General features: G+C 40.9%; 1 protein-coding gene across 1 annotated transcript in view; it reads left to right on the top strand.

The window, feature by feature from the left end:
- The window catches only part of LOC309563277 (ovostatin-like), a 119,928-nt gene extending 95,495 nt beyond the window's left edge, over positions 1-24,433 (top strand). Inside the window, exons 24-34 of the mRNA XM_082267682.1 lie at positions 2,016-2,091; positions 2,577-2,730; positions 5,731-5,802; positions 8,455-8,617; positions 10,100-10,356; positions 10,470-10,685; positions 13,896-14,020; positions 16,995-17,085; positions 19,231-19,302; positions 21,287-21,392; positions 24,371-24,433. Coding sequence (XP_082123808.1) covers positions 2,016-2,091; positions 2,577-2,730; positions 5,731-5,802; positions 8,455-8,617; positions 10,100-10,356; positions 10,470-10,685; positions 13,896-14,020; positions 16,995-17,085; positions 19,231-19,302; positions 21,287-21,392; positions 24,371-24,420 — 1,382 coding nt within the window. The 3' untranslated portion in view covers positions 24,421-24,433. The remainder of the gene's footprint in view (positions 1-2,015; positions 2,092-2,576; positions 2,731-5,730; positions 5,803-8,454; positions 8,618-10,099; positions 10,357-10,469; positions 10,686-13,895; positions 14,021-16,994; positions 17,086-19,230; positions 19,303-21,286; positions 21,393-24,370) is intronic.
- The last annotated feature ends 2,045 nt before the right edge of the window (positions 24,434-26,478 follow it).

Here is a 26,478-nt window from a genome sequence, read left to right as displayed (position 1 = left end):
AGCTTTTGCACAGACTAGCTTTTGGTTTCCCCATAAATCTGGTTGGAACTACACATTATTCATACTAAATATGGCCGCAGCCCCAGAAGGAAAGCGGATCAATTCATTTTAAGCTTTGTGATGGTAACCAGGGAAATCTTAATGCAGAATGACACAATACTAAAAGTTTACTGTAACTTTTAATATTAGATTTTAAAGTGGTTGTAAACCCTTTACATATAACAAGTGAAGCAACAAGCCTTAGGTGATACACAGATAAAGAAAACCCTCCTGCATACGTTGTACCTGTTTATCTGCATCGCTCCTTCTACAGCCTTCTAAAGCGCACAGAACAAAAGCTATTTCTCTGCTCTTGTGGGGATCTGACATCTCGCGCTGCACAGCAGAGATGAGAGCTCAGTGTAATCTGCTACCTGAGTGGAAGGAATCGTTGTTTTTATATTTATGGTCAGAGATGCTTAATCCAAACTTTTTTTAGCATGTGTCAGTCACCTTGACCATAACTCAATGACTAATTTGACAATCTAAAATCCTCATAGGGTTTTTATTTATTTTTGATGGCATGTAAGGCTTTTTATTTGGTACCCTAATCTTAATAAATTCCCTATCCATGGACATTATATTATATATTTTTTTTTTTCTTTATAAATTGTTTACATGTTTTTTTATATAGAGAAAAGGGCACAGTGGCACCGCGCCATCCGGAGCCTTGAGAAGCTTGTTTGTAAACCATTCTCCAGTCTTCATTTGAGCTTCATACCCACAGCTATTACTTTTTTTTTTTTTTTTTTGGTTCCACCTCCCTTTAAAATTGCATTGTAATTTGTACTGTCTTCCTTTTTATTTTGTAAGTCCTGCACAAACCATTGGTGCTCTATAAATGCTGTGTAATAATTGGAGGCCATGGTGATCATAGTGGCAACCTGTAGACCTGATCATTGGTTTGAATCCCGTGGCTGAGACCTGTGACAGAATTGATCTCCGAACTAGCAGGATCTTTTATATGTTTTTATTGTTTTCTTTTAAAAATGCATACATACTAGGGATAGACCGATTATCGGCAAGGTCGATATATCGGGGGCCGATATGCACTTCCCCCATATATTGGTATCGGCCCCAGAACTGGCCGCTATTTTTGTGATGTCATTCTGCCTTCTTAGGCCGCCTCCCTCGCCTTGGACAGCCTCGTCTGGAGTCGGAACTAGTCTTGCTGGAGCGTATCACAGCCATCCACCCACAGCAGCCCTGTGCCAGCCAGCCACCCATAGGCCCTGTGCCAGCCAGCCACCCACAGCCCTGGTGCAAGCCAACCACCACAGGGTGCCAGCCACTCACCCACATCCATAGGCCCTGTGCCAGCCAGCCACCCATAGGCCCTATGCCAGCCAGCCACCCATAGGCCCTATGCCAGCCATCCACAGGCCCGGTGCCAGCCACTCACCCACATCCAGAGGCCCTGTGCCAGCCAGCCACCCATAGGCCCTGTGCCAGCCACCCACAGCCCCGGTGCCAGCCACTCACCCACATCCATAGGCCCTGTGCCAGCCACCCATAGGCCCGGTGCCAGCCACCCACCACAGGGTGCCAGCCACTCACCCACATCCAGAGGCCCTGTGCCAGCCACCCACCCATAGGCCCTGTGCCAGCCACCCACAGCCCCGGTGCCAGCCACCCACCCACCACAGGGTGCCAGCAAGCCAGCCATTAAGCATTAAACAAAAATTAACATGCTCAGTACCAGATTTGTGTCAAAAATTGTCTATTTTTCAAAACTTTAAATGTACAAAATATTGGCAGATACTGGTATGTTGTGACCAAAATATCAGTATCGGCCCTGAAAAAACATATCGGTCTATCCCTCATACATACAATTTATTTATTTTTTCTAGTACAAGCATCAGACCCCTGTAATATGTACTATTAAAAAAAAAAAAAAAACTTGGTATCAGAATCTGTTATACACATTTGTAAAATGCCCAATGTTATGGTGTGTTCTTCTCTCTAATCTTATCTAGGATATTATCGCCAACTTGGATTTGCCAGTGGAGCAGCTTATAAAGTATTCCGCAGTTCTCCACAGTCCAATTCATGGTAATGATTTTTGTTACACCTAAAACCTTTGTGAGATGCCGAAATAATATAAAGCCCAACTGCCTTCAGTTTAAACCTGCTAAAGCTATTCCAAGTACATCAGAACAAAGTGCATAAAGTGTTTAAAGTTCAAGTAGCCACATCTGAGTAGAAAAGCTTGTCTCCTGCCAGCATTCTGCAGAGAAGGATCCTTGTGTGTGTGGAAGCAGTGCTCTCTCTGCTGAGGTCCAGCACACCCCTTACGGAGTCAGAGCTAGAGCTCTTCAATTGGCTCGGACCCAAGGGGTGTCAGCTCTCTGAAAAGAGACTAATCAGTCTTCCACGTAGAGAATGAGGGTCCTTCTGTAAAGCATGCTGGCAGGGGACAGGCCTTTCTATTCAATGTGGCTGTTTTCTAAGAAAGTAGAATCCAAGCACAGTACACTTTTTTTTTTTTTTTTCAGTTGGTTTTTCTGCCTAACGCTGTAACCTTGTGCTTCTTGTAGGCTGACTGCGTACTCCTTTAAGACCTTTGAGCAAGCCAAGAAATATATTTCGATTGATGAAAACAGACAGCAGCAGAGCCTTATCTGGTTGGAGAACACGCAGAGGCTAGAAAATGGCTGCTTTAGACCCCAAGGGGGCTTGTTTACATTCCAGGTCAGACAAACATCTGCTTTTCCACCAATAATATGCCTGCCTAAAAGGGGAGCCATGTGCAAATGATCTTTAACAGCAATGCATTTTAGAGCTTGTTTTGAATGCCTTGTACTGGCTTAAAGGGAAACCGGCTAAATCTGTTATCTGTGAGTTGCGTGAAAGTAAAAAATACACTATATTACCAGGCCAGTCAAGTTCCTCCACCCCCAAACTCGCTCATCCATGTGTTTATAGACCTTGCTTTGTGCACTGGTCCAAATCATTTGGTGTAGGGGGGATTATGGTGTGGGGGTTGTTTTTCAGGGGTTGGGCTTGGCCCCTTCGTTCCAGTGAAGGGACTCTTAAGGCGTCAGCATACCAAGACATTTTGGACCATTTCATGCTCCATGTGGGAAGAGTTTGGGGATGGCCCCTTCCTGTTCCAACATGACCGCGCACCAGTGCACAAAGCAAGGTCCATAAAGACATGGATGAGTGAGTTTTGGGTGAAGGAACTTGACTGGGCTGCACAGTCCGGACTTCAACTCATTAGAACGGAGACACTGAGCCATGCTTCTCGTCCAATACCTCACAAATGTGCTTCTGGAAGAATGGTGAAACATTCCCATAGACACACTCCTAAACCTTGTGGACAGCCTTCCCAGAAGAGTGGAAGCTGTTATAGCTGCAAAGGGTGGGCCAACTCAATATTGACCTTAAGCTGGCCATACACTAGCCGAAAAATCGTTCAAACTCCTTTTCAAAAAAAGAAAAATCGGCCCGTGAGAGCAGACAATCGTGCCATCTAATGACCGAATTTCGAATGATAACTCGTTCAATGGACATCAATGAATCAGTTTTTCGTTCAGTTCGTCACATATTGGACTAGAGGGCATACAATGCGATTAGAGGAGAAGCGTTTTAACCTCAGGCAACGTGGGGGATTCTTTACTGTCAGGGCTACAAGATTGTGGAATTCTCTACCACAAGAGGTGGTTTCTGCGGGAAGTATGGCTACTTTCAAAAGACTCTTAGACGTACATCTCAAGGATCAGAACATTCAGGGGTATGAGAGATGATTACAGCCACACACCTACACAGGTTGAACTGGATGGGCTATGGTCTTTATTCAACCTCGCCTACTATGTAACTACGTAACCTATGCCTAGTGCAAACAGTTCGGGGGGGGAAAAACCTTTCAATTTATCATTCGTTCGGCAGAATTTTCCAAACTGTTCCTTCGATTATTCGGCTCTGAAAAGTTAAAACCGATTTTTCTCTTTGTGCCCATTAACTGGACGAAGAACGAACGGACCAAATGACAGATTTTTAAATAATATTTTTTGGCTGGTGGATGGCCAGCATAAGACTGGGATGTTCACATGGTGTAAAGGCAGGTGTCCCAATACTTTTGGTAATATAGTGTATGTGATTTAAGGTACAGTGCAGAACAGACCGACAGATGGTGGCATTCAAATACATGCTAACAGTAAGGTCCAGTACATTATAGAACAAATACAAATTATATAGACTAATTATTGTCATAGTGAATCTTCTTGTAAAAATGTGAATTAAATAGCATGTGGAATGTATGCTAAATGGAAGCTAGTGACAAATGGCTAGAGAACCGATTTTACTATTCCAGGTATAATTGTATACAAACTAGTCATCAAGCCAATAAGGGCGCCAAATTTCTTATAGGAGTCTAATGTCTTTAATCTGCAAATGCCAACAAGAAAGCTGAACGCAACCAATGCGTTTTCAGGGGCCAAAAAAAAACTTCATCAGGGTCAAAAGTTGGGGACCAGTTGAACATGTTGTAAACCTCAATAAAACAAACTATGAACAATTCTTATTCATATAATTAGGTCATGAGGGGACTCCTCACCTCCTGTCTACTGCTTTCTGAAGAACAGTCTGAATGACGATAAAAGCATGTGTGACCGAACCCTTACATATATGTATTTATTTTTGGGCTGAGCTTGACTTTGGCTTGGTTTTGGTCTGAACCAGTGTTTAACTGATCCTGGAAGGAAGTTGGCAATGCTGGTCCAATCAGCTGCAGACGGGCAATCCCACAGCTGCACGTACGCAAAAGGGCAGGAAAACTTGTGCCATAATAAGTACCTGTAGTAATAATAATAAATCATTGACATATTATGGCCACATGGAATAGTGGTAGATATTGGAGATGCTGGACATGGGACTCTCAGATGATCAAACTGTGGACATAGTCCTTGGATTTCTATTGTGAGAACCAGCATTCATGGTTTAAAACCTCTGCCTACTGATCAGTTTGCATAGGCGTACTTTTGAGTCCATTTAACTTTCCGCCATATAGTCCAGTCCTGATGAAGAATTGTGTGGCCCTTGAAACGTGTTGGTTGTCCTGTTTGTTGTAACTGTTAAACAATGACTTTGGACTTGTAGGGATTTTTCCTTTGCTGCTCTAACTGGTTACACCAGTACAGCCACATGGCCATATTAGGTCAAAATTCACCATGCCCACAGCTGATTGGCCCAGCATTGACAGCTTCCCATTCCATAGGTGTGCTTGGAGTTCAGCTTTTATAGAGATTAAAAACAAAAGTGCAAATGCCGAATAAAATTATTGTATTGGAGGAGCCAGGTTTGGACCCATAAGGGTGACAAAACATTGGTTCCTCTAAATAAAAAAGTGGATTGTTGAGGAGAGCTCCTGATGGGTGAGCACAAATTTAAATAATAAACATATTGAAAAAGGTATATAAATTTATTGAAGAGATAAAGATTATTAAAAGAGAATAAATCTCACAATACAGTGTACAAAATATCCATGTAGTGTAACCATAGTAGTCTCAGCCAGGAGGGACGGGCTGACGCGTTTCGCCCAGAGGCTTTTTCAAATGCCCTTCGGAGAGATATAGAGATGTATATGTATTTGCACACCATAAGCTGGTTGCTGAGAAATCCTATTAAACTGAATTTTTATTATTATTATTATTATTATTATTATTATTATATATATATTTTTTTTTACAGGACACCGATAATGAGGTTCATTTCACAGCATACCTTGCCATTGCACTTCTTGAATCCAAATACAGCTTGGGGGTAAGAAACCATCCAATACAATACTAAGATAGAGAAAGCTTAAAGTCTTGATTTTGAGGAAGAAGGGGAAAAAAAATTTTGCATGTGTATCCTCCTTTTTTTTTTTTTCCCCTTGTTTATTTTCTTATTTCTCCTTTATTAACCTTGGATTAGTGGCAACTGCTACGCTTTCTTTCAATGGTCACCAGACCAGAGTCAATCTCCCTAAAAGGAACAGACACAGGAGCATAAAGGTTTAAACTAGAACTTTTACGCAAAACTTTTATTTTACTTCAGATTGGATAAAATAGGAGGGCTATACCCTTTTCATCAGGTTATATTTTTTTTTTTCCCATCTGTGTCCCATTGGGGAGATTTCCTTTAACTTTGTCCCATAGCCACAACCGGACATGATGGGGAAATCCCAGGTAGTCACCAGAGCTAGTGTCCCCGTTCGAAGGTTTCCCCTATATTCCTATTCTAATGACCACTCCTATTTTGGAATTTCCTTTCACTTTTGGTAATAACAGAAAACAGGACAAATAGGGTGAATCTCTCTAACTGGGGAATATAGACAGTAATAACCCGACAGAGGTTCTAATCTCTCTCCCCCTCTATCCAGATCTAAAAATATAAATAACCCCAGTTAAAGGGGTTCTGACCCCTCAACACTCTATCCAAAACGTTAAAAAAAATGGGTTAAGGTATCTTTAAAGGCTAAGTACAACTTTCTGACCATGTTTTCGGATACACCGTATTTTGGGGTGTGACATGAAACTTGACTGCCCCTTATTACTGAAACCAGGGGTTCTTCTCCCCACCGCCTCCTGTGTTTTTTTTGTTTTTTTTTGTTTTTTTTTGGCATGACTGGTTCCACTTACACAGAGATCTGTGAATGGAAAAGCGACAAATCCCATCCTCCACCACGGCAGAGGAACTTGTATATCTCAATGGAGTACAAGTACGGTGAAGTCACTGCTCTTGTAGTTCATTGAGGTTTTATCCAGCCCCTTGAGGAAAGTTCTGTTCCCATGTCTGGACCTGGGGCTTGAGGAATAGTCTATGAGTGCCCATAAATATGCACGCGCAACCACAATTCAGTGTGCGATTTTTCTTTTTTGTGGAATTTGCCTTTTAGGAAACCCTTGTAGGTCTTGTCCCCACTACCAGCCTGTGACTGGACCGTGAAAGGAGAAGCAGCAGTTTGATAACCTCATCTGTCACTGCTGTCTCCTTCTGTCAGCATGCTCCTTGTCCTCGGTAGACACGTGCAGAATGAAAAAATTTTGTTTCTATTCGCTATTTCAATTTTAATTTAGTTTTAGATTTGTTGAATTCCTTTTTGGGTTTCATTTTTTTTATTCATTTTTGAATTCGGCATTTACATATTAACATTTTGGAAGATGGTTATATTCTATTTTATTCTATTTTAGCCTAGTCCAATTTTTTTTTTTTTTTTTTCAAAAATTTATTCTATTTGAGTTTTGGAAGATTAGGTTATATTCATTCTATTTTCTATTCTATTCAAATTTACTTTTATTCTATTTTAGTATAGTCCAATTTTTTTTTTTCTATTTAAACTTATTCTTTTCAAACTTTGAATGACAGTTATATTCTTTCTATTCTATTTTTATTTCTTTTCCATTTTATTCTTTCTATTGAATTCTATTCTATTGCATTTTCTATTTTCAATTTTTTTCTCTTCTAAGCTATTCTATTCAAAAGTCAAGTTTGTTAGACTGTTATGTTCTTTCTATTCCATTTTTTTTTTTTATTTGAAATTCAAATTTAGAAAGATGGATATACAGTAAACCCCCGCTCCATCCTGGTTCAGTTTTTGCGGTCCCGGTATATTGCGTTTTTTTTTTTTTTTTTGTAATGTTATTTTACTATATAAATCATTAAAAATGAAATATTTTTGTGTTTTTCCATAGCTCCTGCTATGTCTCTCAGTATCTTTTAGGTGTTTAAATGAGTTTCTATTGTTTTAAAGTGTGTTTAAAGACCTTAAAATGCTCTTACACGTACAGTGACAGTAAAAAAAAAAACATGCCTACAATGCATTTTAATAGGGTTTTTCTATTTCGCGGATTTTCACTTTTCGCGGCTGGGTCCGGAACGTAACCCCCGCAATGGAGGGGGGTTTACTGTATTCTATTTTATTCTATTCTTCTATCCATTGGGTAAAACCGAACAGAAAAATAAAAGAATAAAAAAACAATTTCTATTCTTTTTATATTCTATTCTATTTTTCTATCCATTGGGTAAAACAGAACAGAAAAATAAAAGAATATAAAATAGAATTTATATTCTATTTATTTTTCCATTTTCCTTGTTTTCAAATTAGAATTTCGTTTCGTTATTCCGTATTCATTTACATTCACTACTATTTAGAAATTCGGATACATCTAAATTTCCGAAGAATGAAAAATTTTGTCTGAATTTTCGATTCGGAACAAACTGCACGTCTGAGTCCTCGGAGAGGCAATGAAGAACCTGACAGAAGTTTTAAACTTGACCTACTCTATCCAAAGCCATTTAAATAAAATTGAATTTTGTGATCTGCAATAGAGGGAATCTAGATCAAACAGTAACCTTTTGTCTTCTGCACTGAAATTTTAAATGGCTGATGGCCTTCTTCTAAGTACATAAGAGAGTTCCGTTTTTTTCCAGAAAACTCTGCTGGCCGGGGCGATGGAGTGTCTAAAGAATGCATCAACCACACAGCAAAAAATTGGTGATGAGGTCCTCATGCTGTACGCCTTCACATTGGCCGATCTCCCACAATATAGAGATCCTCTGCTGGCCAAACTCATGAAGAAAGCCATAATTAAAGGTACAGTTATAAAAGAACAAAAATCTTCAAACTTCTTCCAGTATCTAAATTGCTAGGGATGGGTAGTGTGAATTTGGTGATGTTTGTGACTTGGCCTATGAAATTTTGTAAAAGTTGGCCTCGAGACTTATGGCACTCTCAAAAACCAGTAGGGATGGGCAAGGTTTGCCAGGTTGGCTTTGTGCACAGTTTAGAAAATCTTTCTCATAATGTAATGTTTGTGAATGAACCCAGTTAAAGTCTATGGGGGTTTGACTCTGTTATCCCATTCTGGCCATTTGTAAAAGCTTATAGGCAGCTATTGAGACAAAAAGTGCCAGAAGCTGGGAACTGCCATGGACTTGTATCAATGGCAAATTAAAACCCAAAAGTACAAGGGTCTTTTTTAGGTGATGGTAAGCCTGGTTTGCCAGTGGAAATGGCAACCTCAACATATGTAAAAGCCATTGGAAGGTGCACACTAGATGCCACACAGTGGTTTGCTGCATGGAAAGGGCAGCCCCATATACTGTTCAGCAACAAGTGTATGCTGCATAACCAAACTTTTAGTGCCAGTTTACACTGGTGCAATGCCAGACATCGCATGTGATTTGCATTGCTGTGCAGATCACATGTGATGTCTGTGCGATGCCATACACTGATTTGCATGGTTCCCGCATCGTACCAATGTGAATCGGGACTTATAATAAAAGGCCATGCAACTCAATATAATCTACCCCAAAATTGGTTTTGTCTTTAAACAAAGTGTGTGTGTGTATCTATAGTGTGTGTTTGTGATAGAGAGATAAAATATATTCTGATATATTATAATTTAATTACATTTATATACACACAATTGATGTGTGTGTGTGTGTGTATATAGTTTGTGTGTGATAGCTATATTATAGCTATATTATAATTTAAATAAATTCTATACAAACAGTGTATGTGTGTGATAGATATATTATATTATAATTTATTTAAATTATAATATAATATATCTATTATAATTTAAATAAATTCTATACAATTAGTGTGTGTATAGTGTATGTGTGTGATATATTATATTTTTAAATAAATTCTATTAAATTCTATACAAACAGTGTGTGTATAGTGTATGTGTGTGATAGATATATAATATTATTTAAATATAATTATAATTTAAATTCTATACAAACAATTAGTGTGTGTGTATAGTGCATGTGTGTGATAGATATATTATAATTTAAATATATTATAATTTAAATAAATTCTATACAAACAATTAGTGTGTGTGTGTGTGTGTGTGTGTGTGTGTGTGTGTATAATGTGTGTGATAGATATGATATATAATAGAATTTTTTTTTTTTTTTTTTTAATTATATTATATCATGGTCCTATGGCACAGACCTTTCATAAACCCTGTGATTGCACTGCATCCATGTGAATGAGCCAACACTACTTTATAAATCTGCTTCTATACATCCTGGTTGTCTTTACATTACACCAACCCTTTCTTTACAGACGGCACAATACACTGGGAAAGAGAAAACATGCCTTCATTACGGCCAGTTCCATTTTTCTGGCCTATATACGCCCCAGCCGAGGTGCAACTCACAGCTTACGTGTTGCTAAGCATGACAAAAGGGATCCGGAAATCTAATTCCGCAGTAAAGGGTAAAAGCTCACCATCCCCTCAAAACGACATGTCCACAATGGCGCAGATGGCCCTGTGGCTCGTTCGCCGGCAGAACTCTCATGGAGGGTTCTCATCTACACAGGTAATTTACAGAAGTTTGTGGAAGGCCAAAAAGTGGTGTTGGTTTAAAACTGCATTTTAACTCTGATTTTTAAGTTTCCATATTATTTGGTTTACAATTTCTCTGTCTGTTAGGACACGGTTGTCGCCCTCCAGGCTCTCGCTAGCTTCGGAAAGTTGCTGTACACTCCGAATGCCCAGCACACCATTCAGGTTAAACGTGGCAATGGAGATATTGGAAACCTTAACTTGAGTCCTGAAAACCGGCTGGTGGTGCAGAGACAGGATTTACCAGAAGCCGAAGGCGACTACAGCTTAGAAGTTGATGGAAGCGGGTGGTTTCTGTCCCAGGTAATACTACAAAGATACGGGTTTAGGAACTTTACTAGGATTGCAGATGACCAAAAATTACAGCAACATTTTGCTGAAGCTTCAACATTTTAATCGAAATGCAATGAGGGGGGGGGGAGAAGGTGTAGTCAAAAAGGTTGTGTAAGATGTTTAGGGGTGCAATGGGTTTAAGTGGTGGTAAAGTCTTGCTGCTAAATTTAAAAAAATTGAGCACCCTGCAGGTATAAGTCATAATATAAAGAAAGTTTTCGTATCTTCGGCTGCTGGAATGGCGATGGCGTCTCTCCAACACATACGCACAGGAGTCACATTGCTGTGACAGAGCGGGCCGTAAATGTAATTTGAGCCACACATGTAGCTTAGACCACATCACCTGCTGATAGTGTGTACATACATGAAAGGATATAATAAAATATTTACAAAAATGTGAGGGGTGTTATCACTTTTCTATGTATGTATGTATGTATGTATGTATGTATGTATTACACCCCTCACATTTTTGTAAATATTGTATTCTATCATTTCATGTGACAACACTGAAGAAATGACACTTTGCTACAATGTAAAGTAGTGCACAGATTGTATATCAGTGTAAATTTGCTGTCCCCTCAAAATAACTCAACACACAGCCATTAATGTCTAAACTGCTGGCAACAAAAGTGAGTACACCCCTAAGCCAAAAATGTCCAAATTGAGCCCAAAGTGTCAATATTTTGTGTGGCCACCATTATTTTCCAGCACTGCCTTAATCCTCTTGGGAATGGAGTTCACCAAAGCTTCACAGGTTGCCTCTTCCACTTCTCCATAACGATATTACAGAGCTGGTGGATGTTAGAGACCTTGCGCTCCTCCAACTTCCGTTTTGAGGATGCCCCACAGATGCTTAATATGGTTTAGGTCTGGAGACATGCTTGGCCAGTCCATCACCTTTGCCCTCAGCTTCTTTAGCAAGGCAGTGGTCATCTTGGAGGAGTGTTTTGGGTCATTATTATGTTGGCATGCAGCCCTGTCCCTGAAGGAAGGGGATCGTGCTCTGCCTCAGTATGTCACAGTACATGTTGGCATTCATGGTTCTCTCAATGAACTGTAGCTCCCCAGTGCCAGCAGCACTCATGCAGCCCCAGACCATGACACTCCCACCACCATGCTTGACTGTAGGCAAGACACACTTGTCTTTGTACTCCTCACCTGGTTGCCACCAAATATGCTTGACACCATCAAATAAGTTTATCTTGGTCTCATCAGACCACAGTATATGGTTCCAGTAATCCATGTCCTCAGTCTGCTTGTCTTCAGCAAACTATTTGCGGGCTTTCTTGTGCATCTTTAGAAGAGGCTTCCTTCTGGGACAGCCATGCTGACCAATTTGATGCAGTGTATGGTCTGAGCACTGACAGGCTGACCCCCCACCCCTTAAACCTCTGCAGCAATGCTGGCAGCTCTCATACGTCAATTTACCAAGGACAACCTCTGGAAATGACGCTGAGCACGTGTACTCAACTGCTTTGGTCGACCATGACGAGGCCTGTTCTGAGTGGAACCTGTCCTGTTAAACCGCTGTATGGTCTTGGCCACCATGCTGCAGCTCAGTTTCAGGGTCTTGGCAATCTTCTTATAGCCTAGGCCATCTTTATGTAGAGCAACATATCTTTTTTCAGATCCTCAGAGTTCTTTGCCATGAGATGTTGAACTTCCATTTACCAGTATGAGAGAGTGAGAGCAATAACACAAAATTTAACACACCTGCTCCCCATTCACACCTGAGACCTTGTAACACTAGGGCGGACAAATCTGACGCTAAGTGACACTTTTTGTGTCCAATTACACCAGTACAATATCGGTGCTAAAAAAATGCATGGTTACTGTATGAATGACACTGATAGGGAAGGGGCTAACACTAGGGGTGATCAAGGGGTTAAGTGTGCTCCTAGGGAGTGCTTTCTAACTGTAGGGGGACTGGATTTACTAACTAGAGGAAAAGAGATTGCTTTTCCTCCTTAGCGGTCTGCCTTGTTTACATATGCAGGCCGCCGTTCTGTCATTCCACCGAACGATTGGTGGTTCCCGGCAGCCACCGGACCCGCTGATTGGTTTCCACTATGGCCAATCACAGCAGGAGCGTCGGTGCGCACGCCTGAAAATCTGTGCACAAAATCACGTACATGTACATGATTTTGTGCAGCCAGGCCGTCCTGCCACAGTATTTTTTGCAGTGCGTGGTTCGGAAGTGTTTAAAGACACTACAGAGAAAATGCTGTATTAATGTAATGTGTCCAATAAGAACTTGGTACATAAATCATAGACCTCAGGTTTACATTAGTAGCTCATCGTTCCACTGTCAGTTGGTAGAAAAAATATTGGTGCAACCTACATCTGTGTAATGTATAGTAGTGATGGTCATCTACATTTAGCGACCGACGTGCACACTACTTTGTGTCAGTAAATTTTGGCTTTACTATCACTACCCACTGCAGTGTAAAGGTCAGGGGTCAGGCTCTGAGACCAGTAGCGCCCCCCCCCCCCCGAGCAGCAGGATGAGTACTCCAGCATATCGCCTTGGCAGAAAACATGGGCTAAGCCAAAGTGTGAGGTCACTAAACCATATTCACCAGAGCTCTTGATGGTGGAGATAGGTTTTGTTGTATCTTAGTACCTGGTCACGCTCCTGAAGTTCATGCAAGGAGCAAAAAGTTCAAGGTTCACCAGAAACCATAATCAAGTTTGTCCTAAGAGATCAGGCAGGGAGCTGTTCAGCATCTCAGGTGGCACAGCGAGAAGAACCACAGCCAGCCAGACATCAGAGATGGCAGGTTCAGATCCAGACCCAAACCTGCAGAGTGCCGGCATGGAGTGTATGACCCTGTCCCAATCGTTGTGTTCCTTCTCCATGTTGGACAGTTGATGCATGGGTTAGTGAGCTTCTTAGTTTTAGTTCCCAGTAGGGTTGTAACCATTAGGATCCCTCTTTCTCGCTACTATATTTCAAAGCCAATCCCTCTGGTGACACAGAATGCTATTTGCCTTAATGTGTTCCAATAGAAGCCTTCAAACTCTACCTACATTCATTGTATGCAAATGTGTTTGCCAGCTGCCTTTCCCACTTGCATAATTGGCTATGCATCCAGGCAATCAGGCAAGTCTTAACATATGAAGACAAACTATTCTCTTAACCTCTTTTAGTAATCCTTTTCTATTGTTTTTTACCCACAGACCACAGTCAAATACTATGTTCCGATACCGAAAGAAAGTGCAGTGTTCTCTCTAGCCGTGTCCACCACCTCGGATAAATGCCTGAATGGAGTGACAAAGGTCTTCAGCATGACTGTCACTGTCGGGTATGGAATACCTCTTCCTTTTTAGCGTAATCTTATTACAGTAGTAAAGAGAAATTGTTTGTGATCTCCAGCTAGGCGCACTTTGCATGCTGGAATGAAGGAGGTGTTGTCACCTGGACGACCGTTATGAGACAGTAGGGAAGCACAAGTACCCACCTCTAGTATAGATGGGCCCCGAAGCCCTAGTCAGGAGACCTAAAGAGAAGCTTCACTACCCCCCACCCTCTCCTTCCCCAGGTTTTAAGAAACCCTTACCTTTTTTAGGCTAGGTTATGTTAAAAAAATGTACTTGCATGCCTGGCAAATCCAGTATTGGTCTGCTAGAATCCTCTGCTCTGCATTGAACAGCTGGGTCCCATGGCGCTATCTCTGCTTCTGACATCAGAGGGTTCAAATAGCTGGCCTCCTGATGACTGGCTCCAGTCCCAGCCTCCTCAGGCCATTCTTTCAAATAATGCACCCTGAAATATGACCTGGAATATGTGAATGGGGGCTGGGTGGCCAAGGGGGGAAAATTAAGAGACTATGGGGGAGGGGGTGTACATATTGCAAAATGACAATATACTATTGGAATATCCTCTCCAAAGTGTGGGTAAGGGTTCAACCATCCTCTTTGTCCTGGTGACCATTTTCACTGAAACTCTGGGAATTGGGAATGCTGTTTCAGAACTGGGATAGGAGAAGGGATGAGTTGGATACTCAACTATGAACTATGCACAATCTTGAGGACAACTAGCTGTAGTGTGCGGCAAGGCCGCTGCTTCACCTGCCACTGAAGTGAAGATGGATGTGTTCCTGCTTGAATTACAAGGTTCTAACTTGGCACACCCTTTCTCACTTGCTGTGTGTGCTGACACCTGTCCACTGACTCTCCGCTGGTTCCTGGGCAGACCCCTGGCAAGCTTCCCGGTACTCACGGACACTGTTTTTCCAAGGTTGCTCTGCCTCCAACTCCACTAGTCGGCTTTCCTGGTCCTCCTGGCTCAGCTCCACACGTCTGGCTTAACAAGGCCGGCCGCCTTTGACCACCATCCACAGCAGCAGGAGAGATGAATATCACCCTCCTCCTGGGACCTGGCTTCCCGCCCAAAGACACCCTGTCACATGTGCCCTTGGCTTTTATAACATATCCCAGGATGCACCACTGTTGTGCCAACCCCCTGGGATAGTTACAAAAGCCTGTGTGTCACTGGCTGGGTTTCCTCCACTGTCCCAACAGGCTCCCCTATTGGATACAATGGGGACCCTCCCTCAGCCCAGATGAGTCCCACCCTGGACACATGCAACCGGCCTAACTATTAATCAGGCTCCCCTGATAAGATGGGAGATACTAGGCTTTGCCTACCTAGCACCTACCTAGGAGGGTGCTACATCAATTTGATGTATACTGCACCACTTTTAGAATGCATGGGAGACACTTTTGCAAGGGATTGTGTAAATAATAAAAAAAAAGTAGAGGTTTATTATCTTTATCTGTGAAATAGATAATCTGAGTGCTCAGTGGGACAGTTGTTTCTATCTAGGAGTAGATGTACCCAGTATCAGAACATTGAAGCTAGGAGGATCAAATGGCATGTTGGTAGGAACATGCTGATCACAGGGTTTTGGTGATAAAGCCATGTTGCATCTCTTGATGCACCTCAGAACGGTCGGTAACAGTAGTTTTATTTTTACATTTTAAGATTTTTTTTTATTTGGAGCCCCATTATAAGGCTTTGGAGAAATATCAAAGGTCTAACCAGATTACTGATGTCTCACTTTTGAGACAAAGCAACAAACTAAGGACAGGGATTCCTCGGTCTCTTTTTCTGCAGCCTGCAGTAACCTTTTTTTCTGCAGCCTGCAGTAACCTAGTTATAAGAATGAAGACCAGAGCGATTTGGTACAGATCACTCACTGTGGTCATTCAGAAAAGGGAGGCCAGTTAACTAAATATTTAGCAGCCCCTTCCCCACCCCTGAGAGTAGAGGGAAGCTGGAAGCACTGCAGGGGAAACGGCACCACACGGGTTGATTAGGGTGTGCCCAGGCACACCCTCTGCACACAAAATGACAAGCAAACACAAGGGCGCACCAGCCTACTGCATTATCCTTTGGAAGGTTTATTAAAAAGAAAGGTTAAAATACTCACAAACAAGTTCTTGATAAACACCCTCTGCACACGCCTATATTCCTAATCCTGTATTTACTAGGACGTATTTTTCACATGCAAGCTAAAGGCTTGAAGGAAAAATCTTGTTTGTAAAGGCCACTGCAGACCACAGATGGCCCCTGCTTACTGCTGTATTTGTTTTATACAATTACAGTATTAAAAAGTTATACAATACATATACATTTTTTGTCCACTTGTGAGCTGAAGTGTGGGGCTGCTGTATAGTGCATTGGACTGACTATTTAAGACAAATGGCACACATTCAATGGAGGGCATGTATTGACACATTTTGCAGCAATGAATGCAATAGTATGACTGTGCCTTTAAAGTGTTTGTTACCCCAACATTTCATATTTCTGCTGTACCATTTCCTTGTGTGAAAAAGTATCCTGTTCTCTGTGTTGCTTCCTTTGTGTGAAATCCCTGGTGTTTCTTCCAGTCCCTCTGCTTTCCTATTAAAAACTGACCTCACTAAGAGTACCAAGCTTGGTCAGTTCTCTAGCTGTGCTGGGAACTCAGCCTGCTCTCCAATGATCAGACTTGTCCTAACACACTCCCCTGCCCAGCCTTTCACTGGGAAGCTCAGTGTGCTGCTGCTTCTCCTCCCCCACCCCCACCCTAGCTATTATGTAGCTGAGAACAGACGGAATGTGATAATTTATAAAGATGGGGGGCATGTATAATGGTTTTTAGATCTATGCAAAAATGTTTTGCCTTTCATTTCAAACTGAAAGGGTTGTTTTACAAGTTGATTGTTTACAATCACTTTTAATGTACATTTTAAGTAGTTGTGGTACATTTATTTATTTCTTATTGTTTGTAGATATCAAGGATCTCATAATGCCTCTGGCATGACACTTGTTAAAATAAGAATGCTGTCTGGATACCACCCCGATTTTTGGTCTCTGAGAGAGGTAATTGTTTGAAGTTTTACCATTGTGTAATGATGGATGCTTCACTTTTTTCTTCCTGGTGACATTAGCTGGGCAATTTTATATCTTCCTGGTGACATTAGCTGGGCAGTTCTAGATCTTCCTGGTGACATTAGCTGGGCAATTCCATATCTTCCTGGTGACATTAGCTGGGCAATTCTAGATCTTCCTGGTGACATTAGCTGGGCAATTCCATATCTTCCTGGTGACATTAGCTGGGCAATTCTAGATCTTCCTGGTGACATTAGCTGGGCAATTCCATATCTTCCTGGTGACATTAGCTGAGCAGTTCTATAGCTTCCCGGTGAGTAACTTTAGCTGGGCAGTTCTATATCTTCCTGGTGACATTAGCTGGGCAGTTCTGTATCTCGCTTTAACCGAACACCACATCACCTGAGTGTTCTAAAATTAAATCTGCAAATTCTGTAATTTTTTTTTTTTTTTCCTGCACATAGCTGTGAAGGGTAAATTGTCAGAATAACCTTTTTACCCTATTTTACCTTAACCACTTGATCTCTGGAAGATTTTACCCTTTTCATGACCAGGGCTCTTTTTTTGTTATTCAGCACTGCACTATTTTAACTGACAATTGCACGTTCATGCAATCGCAAATTAAATTTTTAGCTTTTTTTTTTTTTTCACGCAAATGGAGCTTTCGTTGGGTGATATTCGATCACTCACTACTGGGTTTTTTTATTTTCTGCAATACAAACTAAAGACCATTTCTTTAAAAAAAAAAAAAAAAAAGTTATAAAACCTATTCAATAAAATCAAATTTTGTCATGTTTTAGGCTAAAAATGTATGGCCTCTGCTTAAAATTTTTTGCTAAATGTGAGTTCCTGGTCGCTTTTCTTCTGTTTGTATATAAAGCGGTCAGGGTTTCTCTTCTCTATATCAGAGCCTTATCCTAGAGTAGGGTCTGATTAGAGGTTTATTGGGGACCCAATAATACTTGTAGTGCCACTCTAAGCAAAGAAGAGGACTGTACATAGTCCTGCTGGTACTCAGGAATGGGGTGTTGGCTGTAATTATCACCATGCAGTAGTGTGGCAAACTTGTAAAGATGGCTGCTCAACCCAATTCATTCCATGTGGTAAACGTGTGCAAGTTGGCCTCAGCCTTGCATCACTCCACAAGCCATACCTTCTGACATGTTTTGCCCCACCCACTGGGACCTCCAGGACTAAGCCTCTGTGGGCGGGGCAAAATAAGTCAGGGTATGGTTTGTGGAGTGGGGCAAGGCTGAGGCCAACTTTCACACATTTACCACAAAGACTGGATTGGGTTGAGCAGCAGTCTTCATGGGGGGACCCCATACAAAAAAGGCTAAAAATACATACCCTACCCTCATCCTTGATGAGTCTGGTATAGACCCAGCACAAAATGTGGCGTTGCCCCAAAATTCCATACCAAACCCTCTGGGTCTGGTATGAATTTTAAGTGGGAACCCTAAGCAAAGAAACCATAAAAATCAAGCTTGAGGTCCCCTTCTTTAAATACGAAGTTTGGCAGGCCTGGAAACTATACTACACTATAGGCCACATGCCCTAATAGCTTCATAGGCCCCTGGGCAAAGTAATGCACTGCAGCTTCCCCAAGCCTGCACTACCTCTCCCCAAACAAAACCCCTTAGAATAAAAGGGTCTGTGCTGCAACTTTCCCGCAACCACATGCAATGCATTATATCACCTATAGCGCAACTCTGCCCAGCCCCCCACTCTCCTCATTGGCTCACTGGCTGTAATTAACAGTAGTGGGAGCCAATGGCTACTGCTGCTGTCTCAGCTAATGAGGGAGAGACTCGGGAGAGCCAAGGATCTCATGCACATAGCTGGATCGTGAGGGGGCTCAGGTAAGTATTAGGGGGCTGGGAGCGCTGCTGCACACAGGTTGTTTTGTAACCTCTTTAAAGCTGAATTTCGGGCAAAAGCTTTTTATAAATGTTATCACTGCGGGTCACTTGCTCCATATCTCTGCCATTCACAAAATGCCTTACATTCTTTTCAGTGAATGCAGGGGGCTCTCTGAACACTCAGTTGGGCTTTAATCTCTAGTCTGCATATTCCAAAACTGTAAAATGAAGGTTGTGGTTGCACATGATTAACTTTTTTTTTTTTTTTCTCAAGCTGGAAAATGATAAAATAATTTCTAAATTTGAAGAGAACGCAAAGAGAGAACTTGAAATCTATCTGGAGTCTGTGAGTAATCTGTCATTTGCTCAATTTCCTAAATTCATGTTCCCACTCCTACTTTATGCTCTCGTGTTTTTTTTTTTTTTTTTTTTAAGCATTAGACCCTCTCTTTATACACATGGCACAGCCATGACACTTAGCTTTGCAGCTACAGTAACCATTACCCTCCCCCCGCATTGTGTACTGCCAAATGCAAACCCATTCAAGCAAATAGGGCCACAGTATGGTGGTGCAGTATTTATGGGGTTAAAACAGCTGGTGAGAAGGCAACTTGTCCTCACTACCTGTTTTTAAAGGCCACTATTAATGACCCTTAAAAATGGGCCACCATTATTAGTAATGACCCCAGAATCTAGGCCACCATATTAGTAATGACCCCAGAATCTAGGCCACCACATTAGTAATGACCCCAGAATCTAGGCCACCATTATTAGTAATGACCCCAGAATCTAGGCCACCATTATTGACCCCAGAATCTAGGCAACCATTATTAGTAATGACCCCAGAATCTAGGCAACCATTATTAGTAATGACCCCAGAATCTAGGCCACCGTTATTAGTAATGACCCCAGAATCTAGGCCACCGTTATTAGTAATGACCCCAGAATCTAGGCCACCGTTATTAGTGATAGAATAATTGATGGTGCGCTATATCAAAACTTATAAAGTGTGTATTCCAATCAATACAAAAACAATTCCAAATATAAACAAAATATATATACAGAAATGGTGAAGAAAAGTCCCACGACACAACTGTGTCGATAGTGAGACCACCAACAGTGATGGTGACAAGTGAATGTGTCTTCTATACAATACAAATCAATGTATAAATGTAAATAAACAGTGTATAAGTCCCAACACAATTTTATCAATGGTGAAACCACCAGCAATGGTGAGGTGCTGACAGGTGATGGTTAATTCGCTTTGTGAATTGAAGTTCCCTCCACCTGCTGGAAAGCCTCCTTACCGGACGGAATAGGGTAAGTGCTTTTCTATAGTGAAAATAAACAATCCTGGTGCCCAAACTGAACAAAGTGCTCCCCGCCGTGCATTCACAAGAGCCCGTCATGACGGGGTTATGGTAGCAGCATATCACAGACCAGCGCACTTTACTCTTCATATCACCGTTATTAGTAATGACCCCAGAATCTAGGCCACCATATTAGTAATGACCCCAGAATCTAGGCCACCATTATTAATGACCCCAGAAATGGACCACCATTATTAGTAATGACCCCAGAATCTAGGCCGCTGTTATTAGTAATGACCCCAGAATCTAGGCCGCCGTTATTAGTAGTGACCCCAGAATCTAGGCCGCCGTTATTAGTAATGACCCCAGAATCTAGGCCGCCGTTATTAGTAATGACCCCAGAATCTAGGCCGCCGTTATTAGTAATGACCCCAGAATCTAGGCCGCCGTTGTTAGTAATGACCCCAGAATCTAGGCCGTCGTTGTTAGTAATGACCCCAGAATCTAGGCCGTCGTTGTTAGTAATGACCCCAGAATCTAGGCCACCGTTATTAGTAATGACCCCAGACTCTAGGCCACCGTTATTGACCCCAAAGATGGGTCACCACCATTGACCCCAAAGATGGGCCACCGCTATTATTGACCCCAATGCATTTTCTGCTCACAATGGCCACAGTGCGGCCCCCAGAAAGCCTGAAGGACAGTAAACTGTCCCTTTGTTTAGAAAGTTTGGAGACCCCCCTGATCTAGACAAACTGCAAACACATGGGAATGGTGTACCTGTGAATAGGATCGGGCCATCATAGCAGTTGCATAAATATTCTATCCCCATGCAGCAACAACACTTAAACACTTTTTGGGTTCTTGCAACTAGTTGTGCTGCTGGAGGCTAAAAAAAAATCTACAATTAAACTTTCACTGGTGGGAGCTAATGAGATGGAAAGAGACAGCTCTGTCCCTGGGGTTTACACTGCATTTTGTCACTGTTAAACATCCGTTTTTGTTCTCTCCCTCTTTCAGGTCAACAAGGGCGAGCCAATTACCTTCAAATTTAGAGTTTTAATCGGTGAGAGGATGCTGAACGTGAAGAAGAGCTCCGCCATGGTGTATGGCTACTATGAACAAGGTAATCCCCATCAGACTTGGAAAGGAAACCAGAGCTCTGGTTTCAGCTCTGAAACGAATGCTGCAGTATACCACGATAACTGGAATGTGTTCAGGTCAAAGAAGTTAAAAATGGAACTCTAGGCACGAGGGCTAAATACGATGCTTGAATCCATGGGTTTAGTGTTACCTGCTAAATAATTTTTACCTTGGTTCAGCTAATCATGTGGTGGTTTATCTCTGCCGCACTGCACAGCCAAGCACCCAGTTGCAGAGATGGAACTCTTACCACATTTCCACAGATGGGCTGGAGTGGCTGTCAAACAGCTCAACACATGCAACAAATGATGAAGTAACAACCAATCAAAACCTCCATTTATTATACATACAGTATTTTCCATAAAATAAGAAGCCCACCCAGTTTCCAAGTCTTATGACACATTGGATGTTTTGGTATACATACCCAATGGCATGAATCCATGCATACTGCAGTATAGCGCATCCTTTTTAGGGTATCTTTGTATGTCTACGTTTCTCTGGTCTTTTTGCCATCTTCCCATCGGAGCTTCTGTAGACAAGCTGTGACATTGTATTCCAACATGTTTAGCCTTGGTGTATTTTTCTGTGTTGATGAGCGCTAAAACTCCTTTGTTCAGTGCTTCTATCATTTGAGATTGATTTTGAGACAGCTGCACCCCCGACTCAGAACCCAAGGCTATTTCTTTCATACAGATTTTTTTTCATGGGATTTTTTTTTCCATGCTATTTTTTTCACTACCTTAACACATTTTTGGCCATATGTTAACCTTTTTGGGTTTCTTCTTTGGTAATTAGTTGTCAGCGCCAGGTTTTTCTTTTGTATGTTTCTCTGGTCTTGCCTGCCTCTTTAGCATGAGGACAGCCAAAACGGAATCCCGTTTTTTGCTTTTTTTTTTTTTAATACCTAAAGCATGTACACAAATGGTCATATGTCGAAAAGAAAAAAAATCACTTCCAAAAAAGGGTATAATCGTGCACTACCAGCAAAGTCAAAGGAGCTGCCTCAAAAAGACGGGTGAAGACTTTTCAATGTGGGTGGCCACAGTAAGTCCCCTTGAGCCAGGGGAGAGGTCCCTATGGGATTTTACTGTGGCCTCCTTTTCGTCTTAACACATCCTATTTTTGTGGTGGCTCATTTAATTCTGCTGCTAATAGATGGATGTGCACATGATTATACCCCCTTATTTTGGATGCGCACACAATTATACCCCCTTATTTTGGATGGAAGCGATTTTCAGACATATGCCCATTTCTATACATGCTTTGTAGAGCTAAATATTTTGGAAAATTTGCATAATTTAGTTTGGGTTGTCCTCGTCCTGAAGAAACAAGCAAGACCCAAGAGATGCGTGGAAGTATGGAATACCCTATAAAGAGATACTGTATACTATGTTTATATTTCATGCCATTTGGATATTTATACTGAAACAGTTATGCAAAATGTCTGTTTTTAAGATGTTTGGAAGCTGGAAGGGTTTTCTATTTTAATGGAATCCCAGTGGTATTAAACGGGTTTCATAGGGCAGCACAGTGGCTAATTGGTTAACGTTTCTGCCTAGCCGCACTAGGGCCGTTGGTTCAGATCCCAACCACAGCACTACCTGCCTGGAGTTTCCATTTACTCCCAGTGCCTTCATGGGTTTCCTCCTAATACGCCGGTTTCCTCTGACCCCAAACATCTGCTGCTGGATTAATTGGCTCCTGTTCTAAATTGGACCTAGTATGTGTGTATGAATGGGAGATAAGGACCTTGGATCATAAGCTCCCTGAGGGCAGGGACTGATGTGAATGTAAGATATACTGTATATGTAAAGCACTGTGTAAATTGTAAGATGCAATTTACATAGCGCTTTACATATACAGTATATCTTACAATTTACATAGCGCTTTACATATACAGTATATCTTACACTTTACACAGCACTTTACATATACAGTATATCTTACAATTTACACAGCGCTTTACATATACAGTATATCTTACACTTTACACAGCACTTTACATATACAGTATCTTACAATTTACACAGCACTTTACATATACAGTATATCTTATAATTTACACAGCGCTTTACATATACAGTATATCTTACAATTTACACAGCACTTTACATATACAGTATATCTTATAATTTACACAGCGCTTTACATATACAGTATATCTTACACTTTACACAGCGCTTTACATATACAGTATATCTTACACTTTACACAGCGCTTTACATATACAGTATATCTTACACTTTACACAGCGCTTTACATATACAGTATATCTTACACTTTACACAGCGCTTTACATATACAGTATATCTTACACTTTACACAGCGCTTTACATATACAGTATATCTTACACTTTACACAGCGCTTTACATATACAGTATATCTTACACTTTACATATACAGTATATCTTACACTTTACACAGCGCTTTACATATACAGTATATCTTACAATTTACACAGCGCTTTACATATACAGTATATCTTACAATTTACACAGCGCTTTACATATACAGTATAAGATACTTTATATGTAAAGTGCTGTGTAAATGAATGGTGCTACATAATACCTGTAGTAATAACATTACAATATCATTTTTTCCCAAAGCTGAATCGCATTCACAGATTTTTGTTTTCATTCAAAAAAAATTCCACCCTGCTCCTTTGAACTTTCTGATCGCTACAGTAAAAAAAGTCAGCTTGACCCCATTAACAATTAGAACATTGAACGATTGTTCACAAAACTTTGAACAAAACTCTACTGGTGTATAGCCAGTGGGCATTTTGTGTGTTTTTTTTGGTTTTTAGACTTGTCTTGTTTTTATTTAAATAAAAAATATGGACATGATTGCAGCTGGATGTCCACCTCATTAGGATTGAGGACCCTCATGCATGGTTACTTTTTTATTAGCCTTATGCTGCATTGTCTTCATTCCATTTTAATGTTCCTTCTCTTCCTCAGGTGAGAATGGGTTTGCTGAATATGAGCACCCCTGTGTAAAACGAGAGTAAAAACAAAATGGTAAGTCATGCTTTAACTAAGAAATTGTTGAATATAATGTTCGTTCTTAAAAACAGGGTCACCACTCAGTTTTGAGATCAAGGGGGACTCCATTTGGTATCAGTTTTTGGGCAAGGGGGACTCCATTTGGTATAAATTTTTGGGCAAAGTGTGGTACAAATCCATATCCGTTGTTAGCCAAAGGGGGATACAATTCATTCTAAGTTTTAAGGCAAACGGGTCCTGCACCATTTGGTCATACTTTTCTGTCCTATCCTATAGGATACCATAGCATCAATGATGCTCAGAATTGGGAGGTCTATTGGCAATACTCCTAATGGCTGTCTTGCCTAAACATCATCTGATCTGCAGAGAGTGCTGCCATTCAACCAATCCTGTTCTTATAAATTGTATGATTCCCTGTAGATTGGACTGATGGCTGAAATATACAGAGGAATGAAATAAAAAAAAAGACTGCAGCTAACCAGAGTTTTGAATCCCTGCACAAAACTACCAGTACTTGTAAAGATAAGATACAGTATATAATTTATATATCAAAGTATATGTATTGAAGTCATAGGGACGTGCACAGTTCTAAATCTTTGTATGCTGTAGCATTAGCCGTACCCTTCACTGGAAACAAACTCTATTTGGCTTTGAAGTTGGATGTCCCAGTTGTAGTTGTCATTTAAGTATTTCAGATTAGGTAGGTAAGATTTAACCCACCTAATGACCAGGCCATTTTTTTGCGGTGGGGCACTGCGTTACTTTAACTGACAATTGCACGGTTGTGTGACGCTGTACCCAAACAAAAAAATGTGATCTCCTTTTTTTCCCCCACGAATAGAGCTTTATTTTGGTGGCATTTGATCACCAAAAAACTCAAAATATATTGCGCTAAAATAAATAAAAAATGCTATAAACAAATGAGTATGAGCTGCTACCACAACATTCCATTGGTAAGGAACAATACAATATATACAAACAAAACGGCAGCGCTAAAAATGTGTCAATAAAAGGAAAAAAGGAAAGTCCTCCAGTGAGAGGCGACAAACCCTGTGGAGAGGTCAGTAGGTCTGCCACTAGGGGGAGTCGAACATACAGCCTCTTACCAAATGTATATAGTTAAACAGCCGTTCAAACAAATGTGCTGCTGTTGTCTGGAGTTGGGATTTACATCATCATCAGATCCATTGACCAATCACAAGGTGTATTCCAAAAAAGGTGGAGAGATAATCATTGCTCAAATATCTTACACACATTTAAAAAAAATGGAGGTGTAGAGTATAGAAAAAGTCCTCTAGTGAAATGCAGCAAAACACTGTGGAGAGCTAAACATACAGCCTCTTACCAGATTACCAGATGTATACGGGTAAACAGCCGTCAAAACAAATATATTGTTGTTGCCTGGGCAGTAGATCCAACAATATAACACCAACCAGTTCCAATCACACAGCACATTCCAAAAGAAATGAAGGCCATCCTTGCGCAAACCTTTCATATGTTTTATTAAAAAAAAAAAAAAAAAAAAAAAAAAAAATATTTTATTTATATATATATATATATAATAGATCAACAAACAGGGTACTCACACTTTCCCTTGTAAAATAAGTATGACAAATGGTCACAGTATGGCATGAACTTGTTTCCAACCGAAAAAATGGCCGACCTCCCAATGGTGCAGGCACCAGCATCAAGTAGCTAGAGCTTCCTCCCAACATGTTTTATTACAATTAACATCAGGGGCATCATTTGATCACTACTGTTGTTTTTTTATTTTTATTTTTTGCACTATCCACAGACCATTTTGAAAAAAAAAATTCTTACTTTTTGCTATAAAACATATCCAATAAAAATGTGAGAATCGGAATTTCTTCATCAATTTAGGCCAATATGTATTCTACATATTTTTGGTAAAAAAAAATCCCATCAGCAGTTTGTAGATGCTATAACCTTTGCGCAAACCAATCAAACTATGGGATATTTTTATTTATTTTAACTAATAATGGCGGCGATCAGCGACTTGTAGCAGGACTGCAATATTGCGGTGGACAGTCTGACACTGACAC

This window comes from Pelophylax lessonae, assembly GCF_965119305.1.
Source record: "Pelophylax lessonae genome assembly, chromosome: 9".
Lineage (NCBI taxonomy): Eukaryota > Metazoa > Chordata > Amphibia > Anura > Ranidae > Pelophylax > Pelophylax lessonae.
This window is presented reverse-complemented; position numbering and strand designations above follow the sequence as displayed.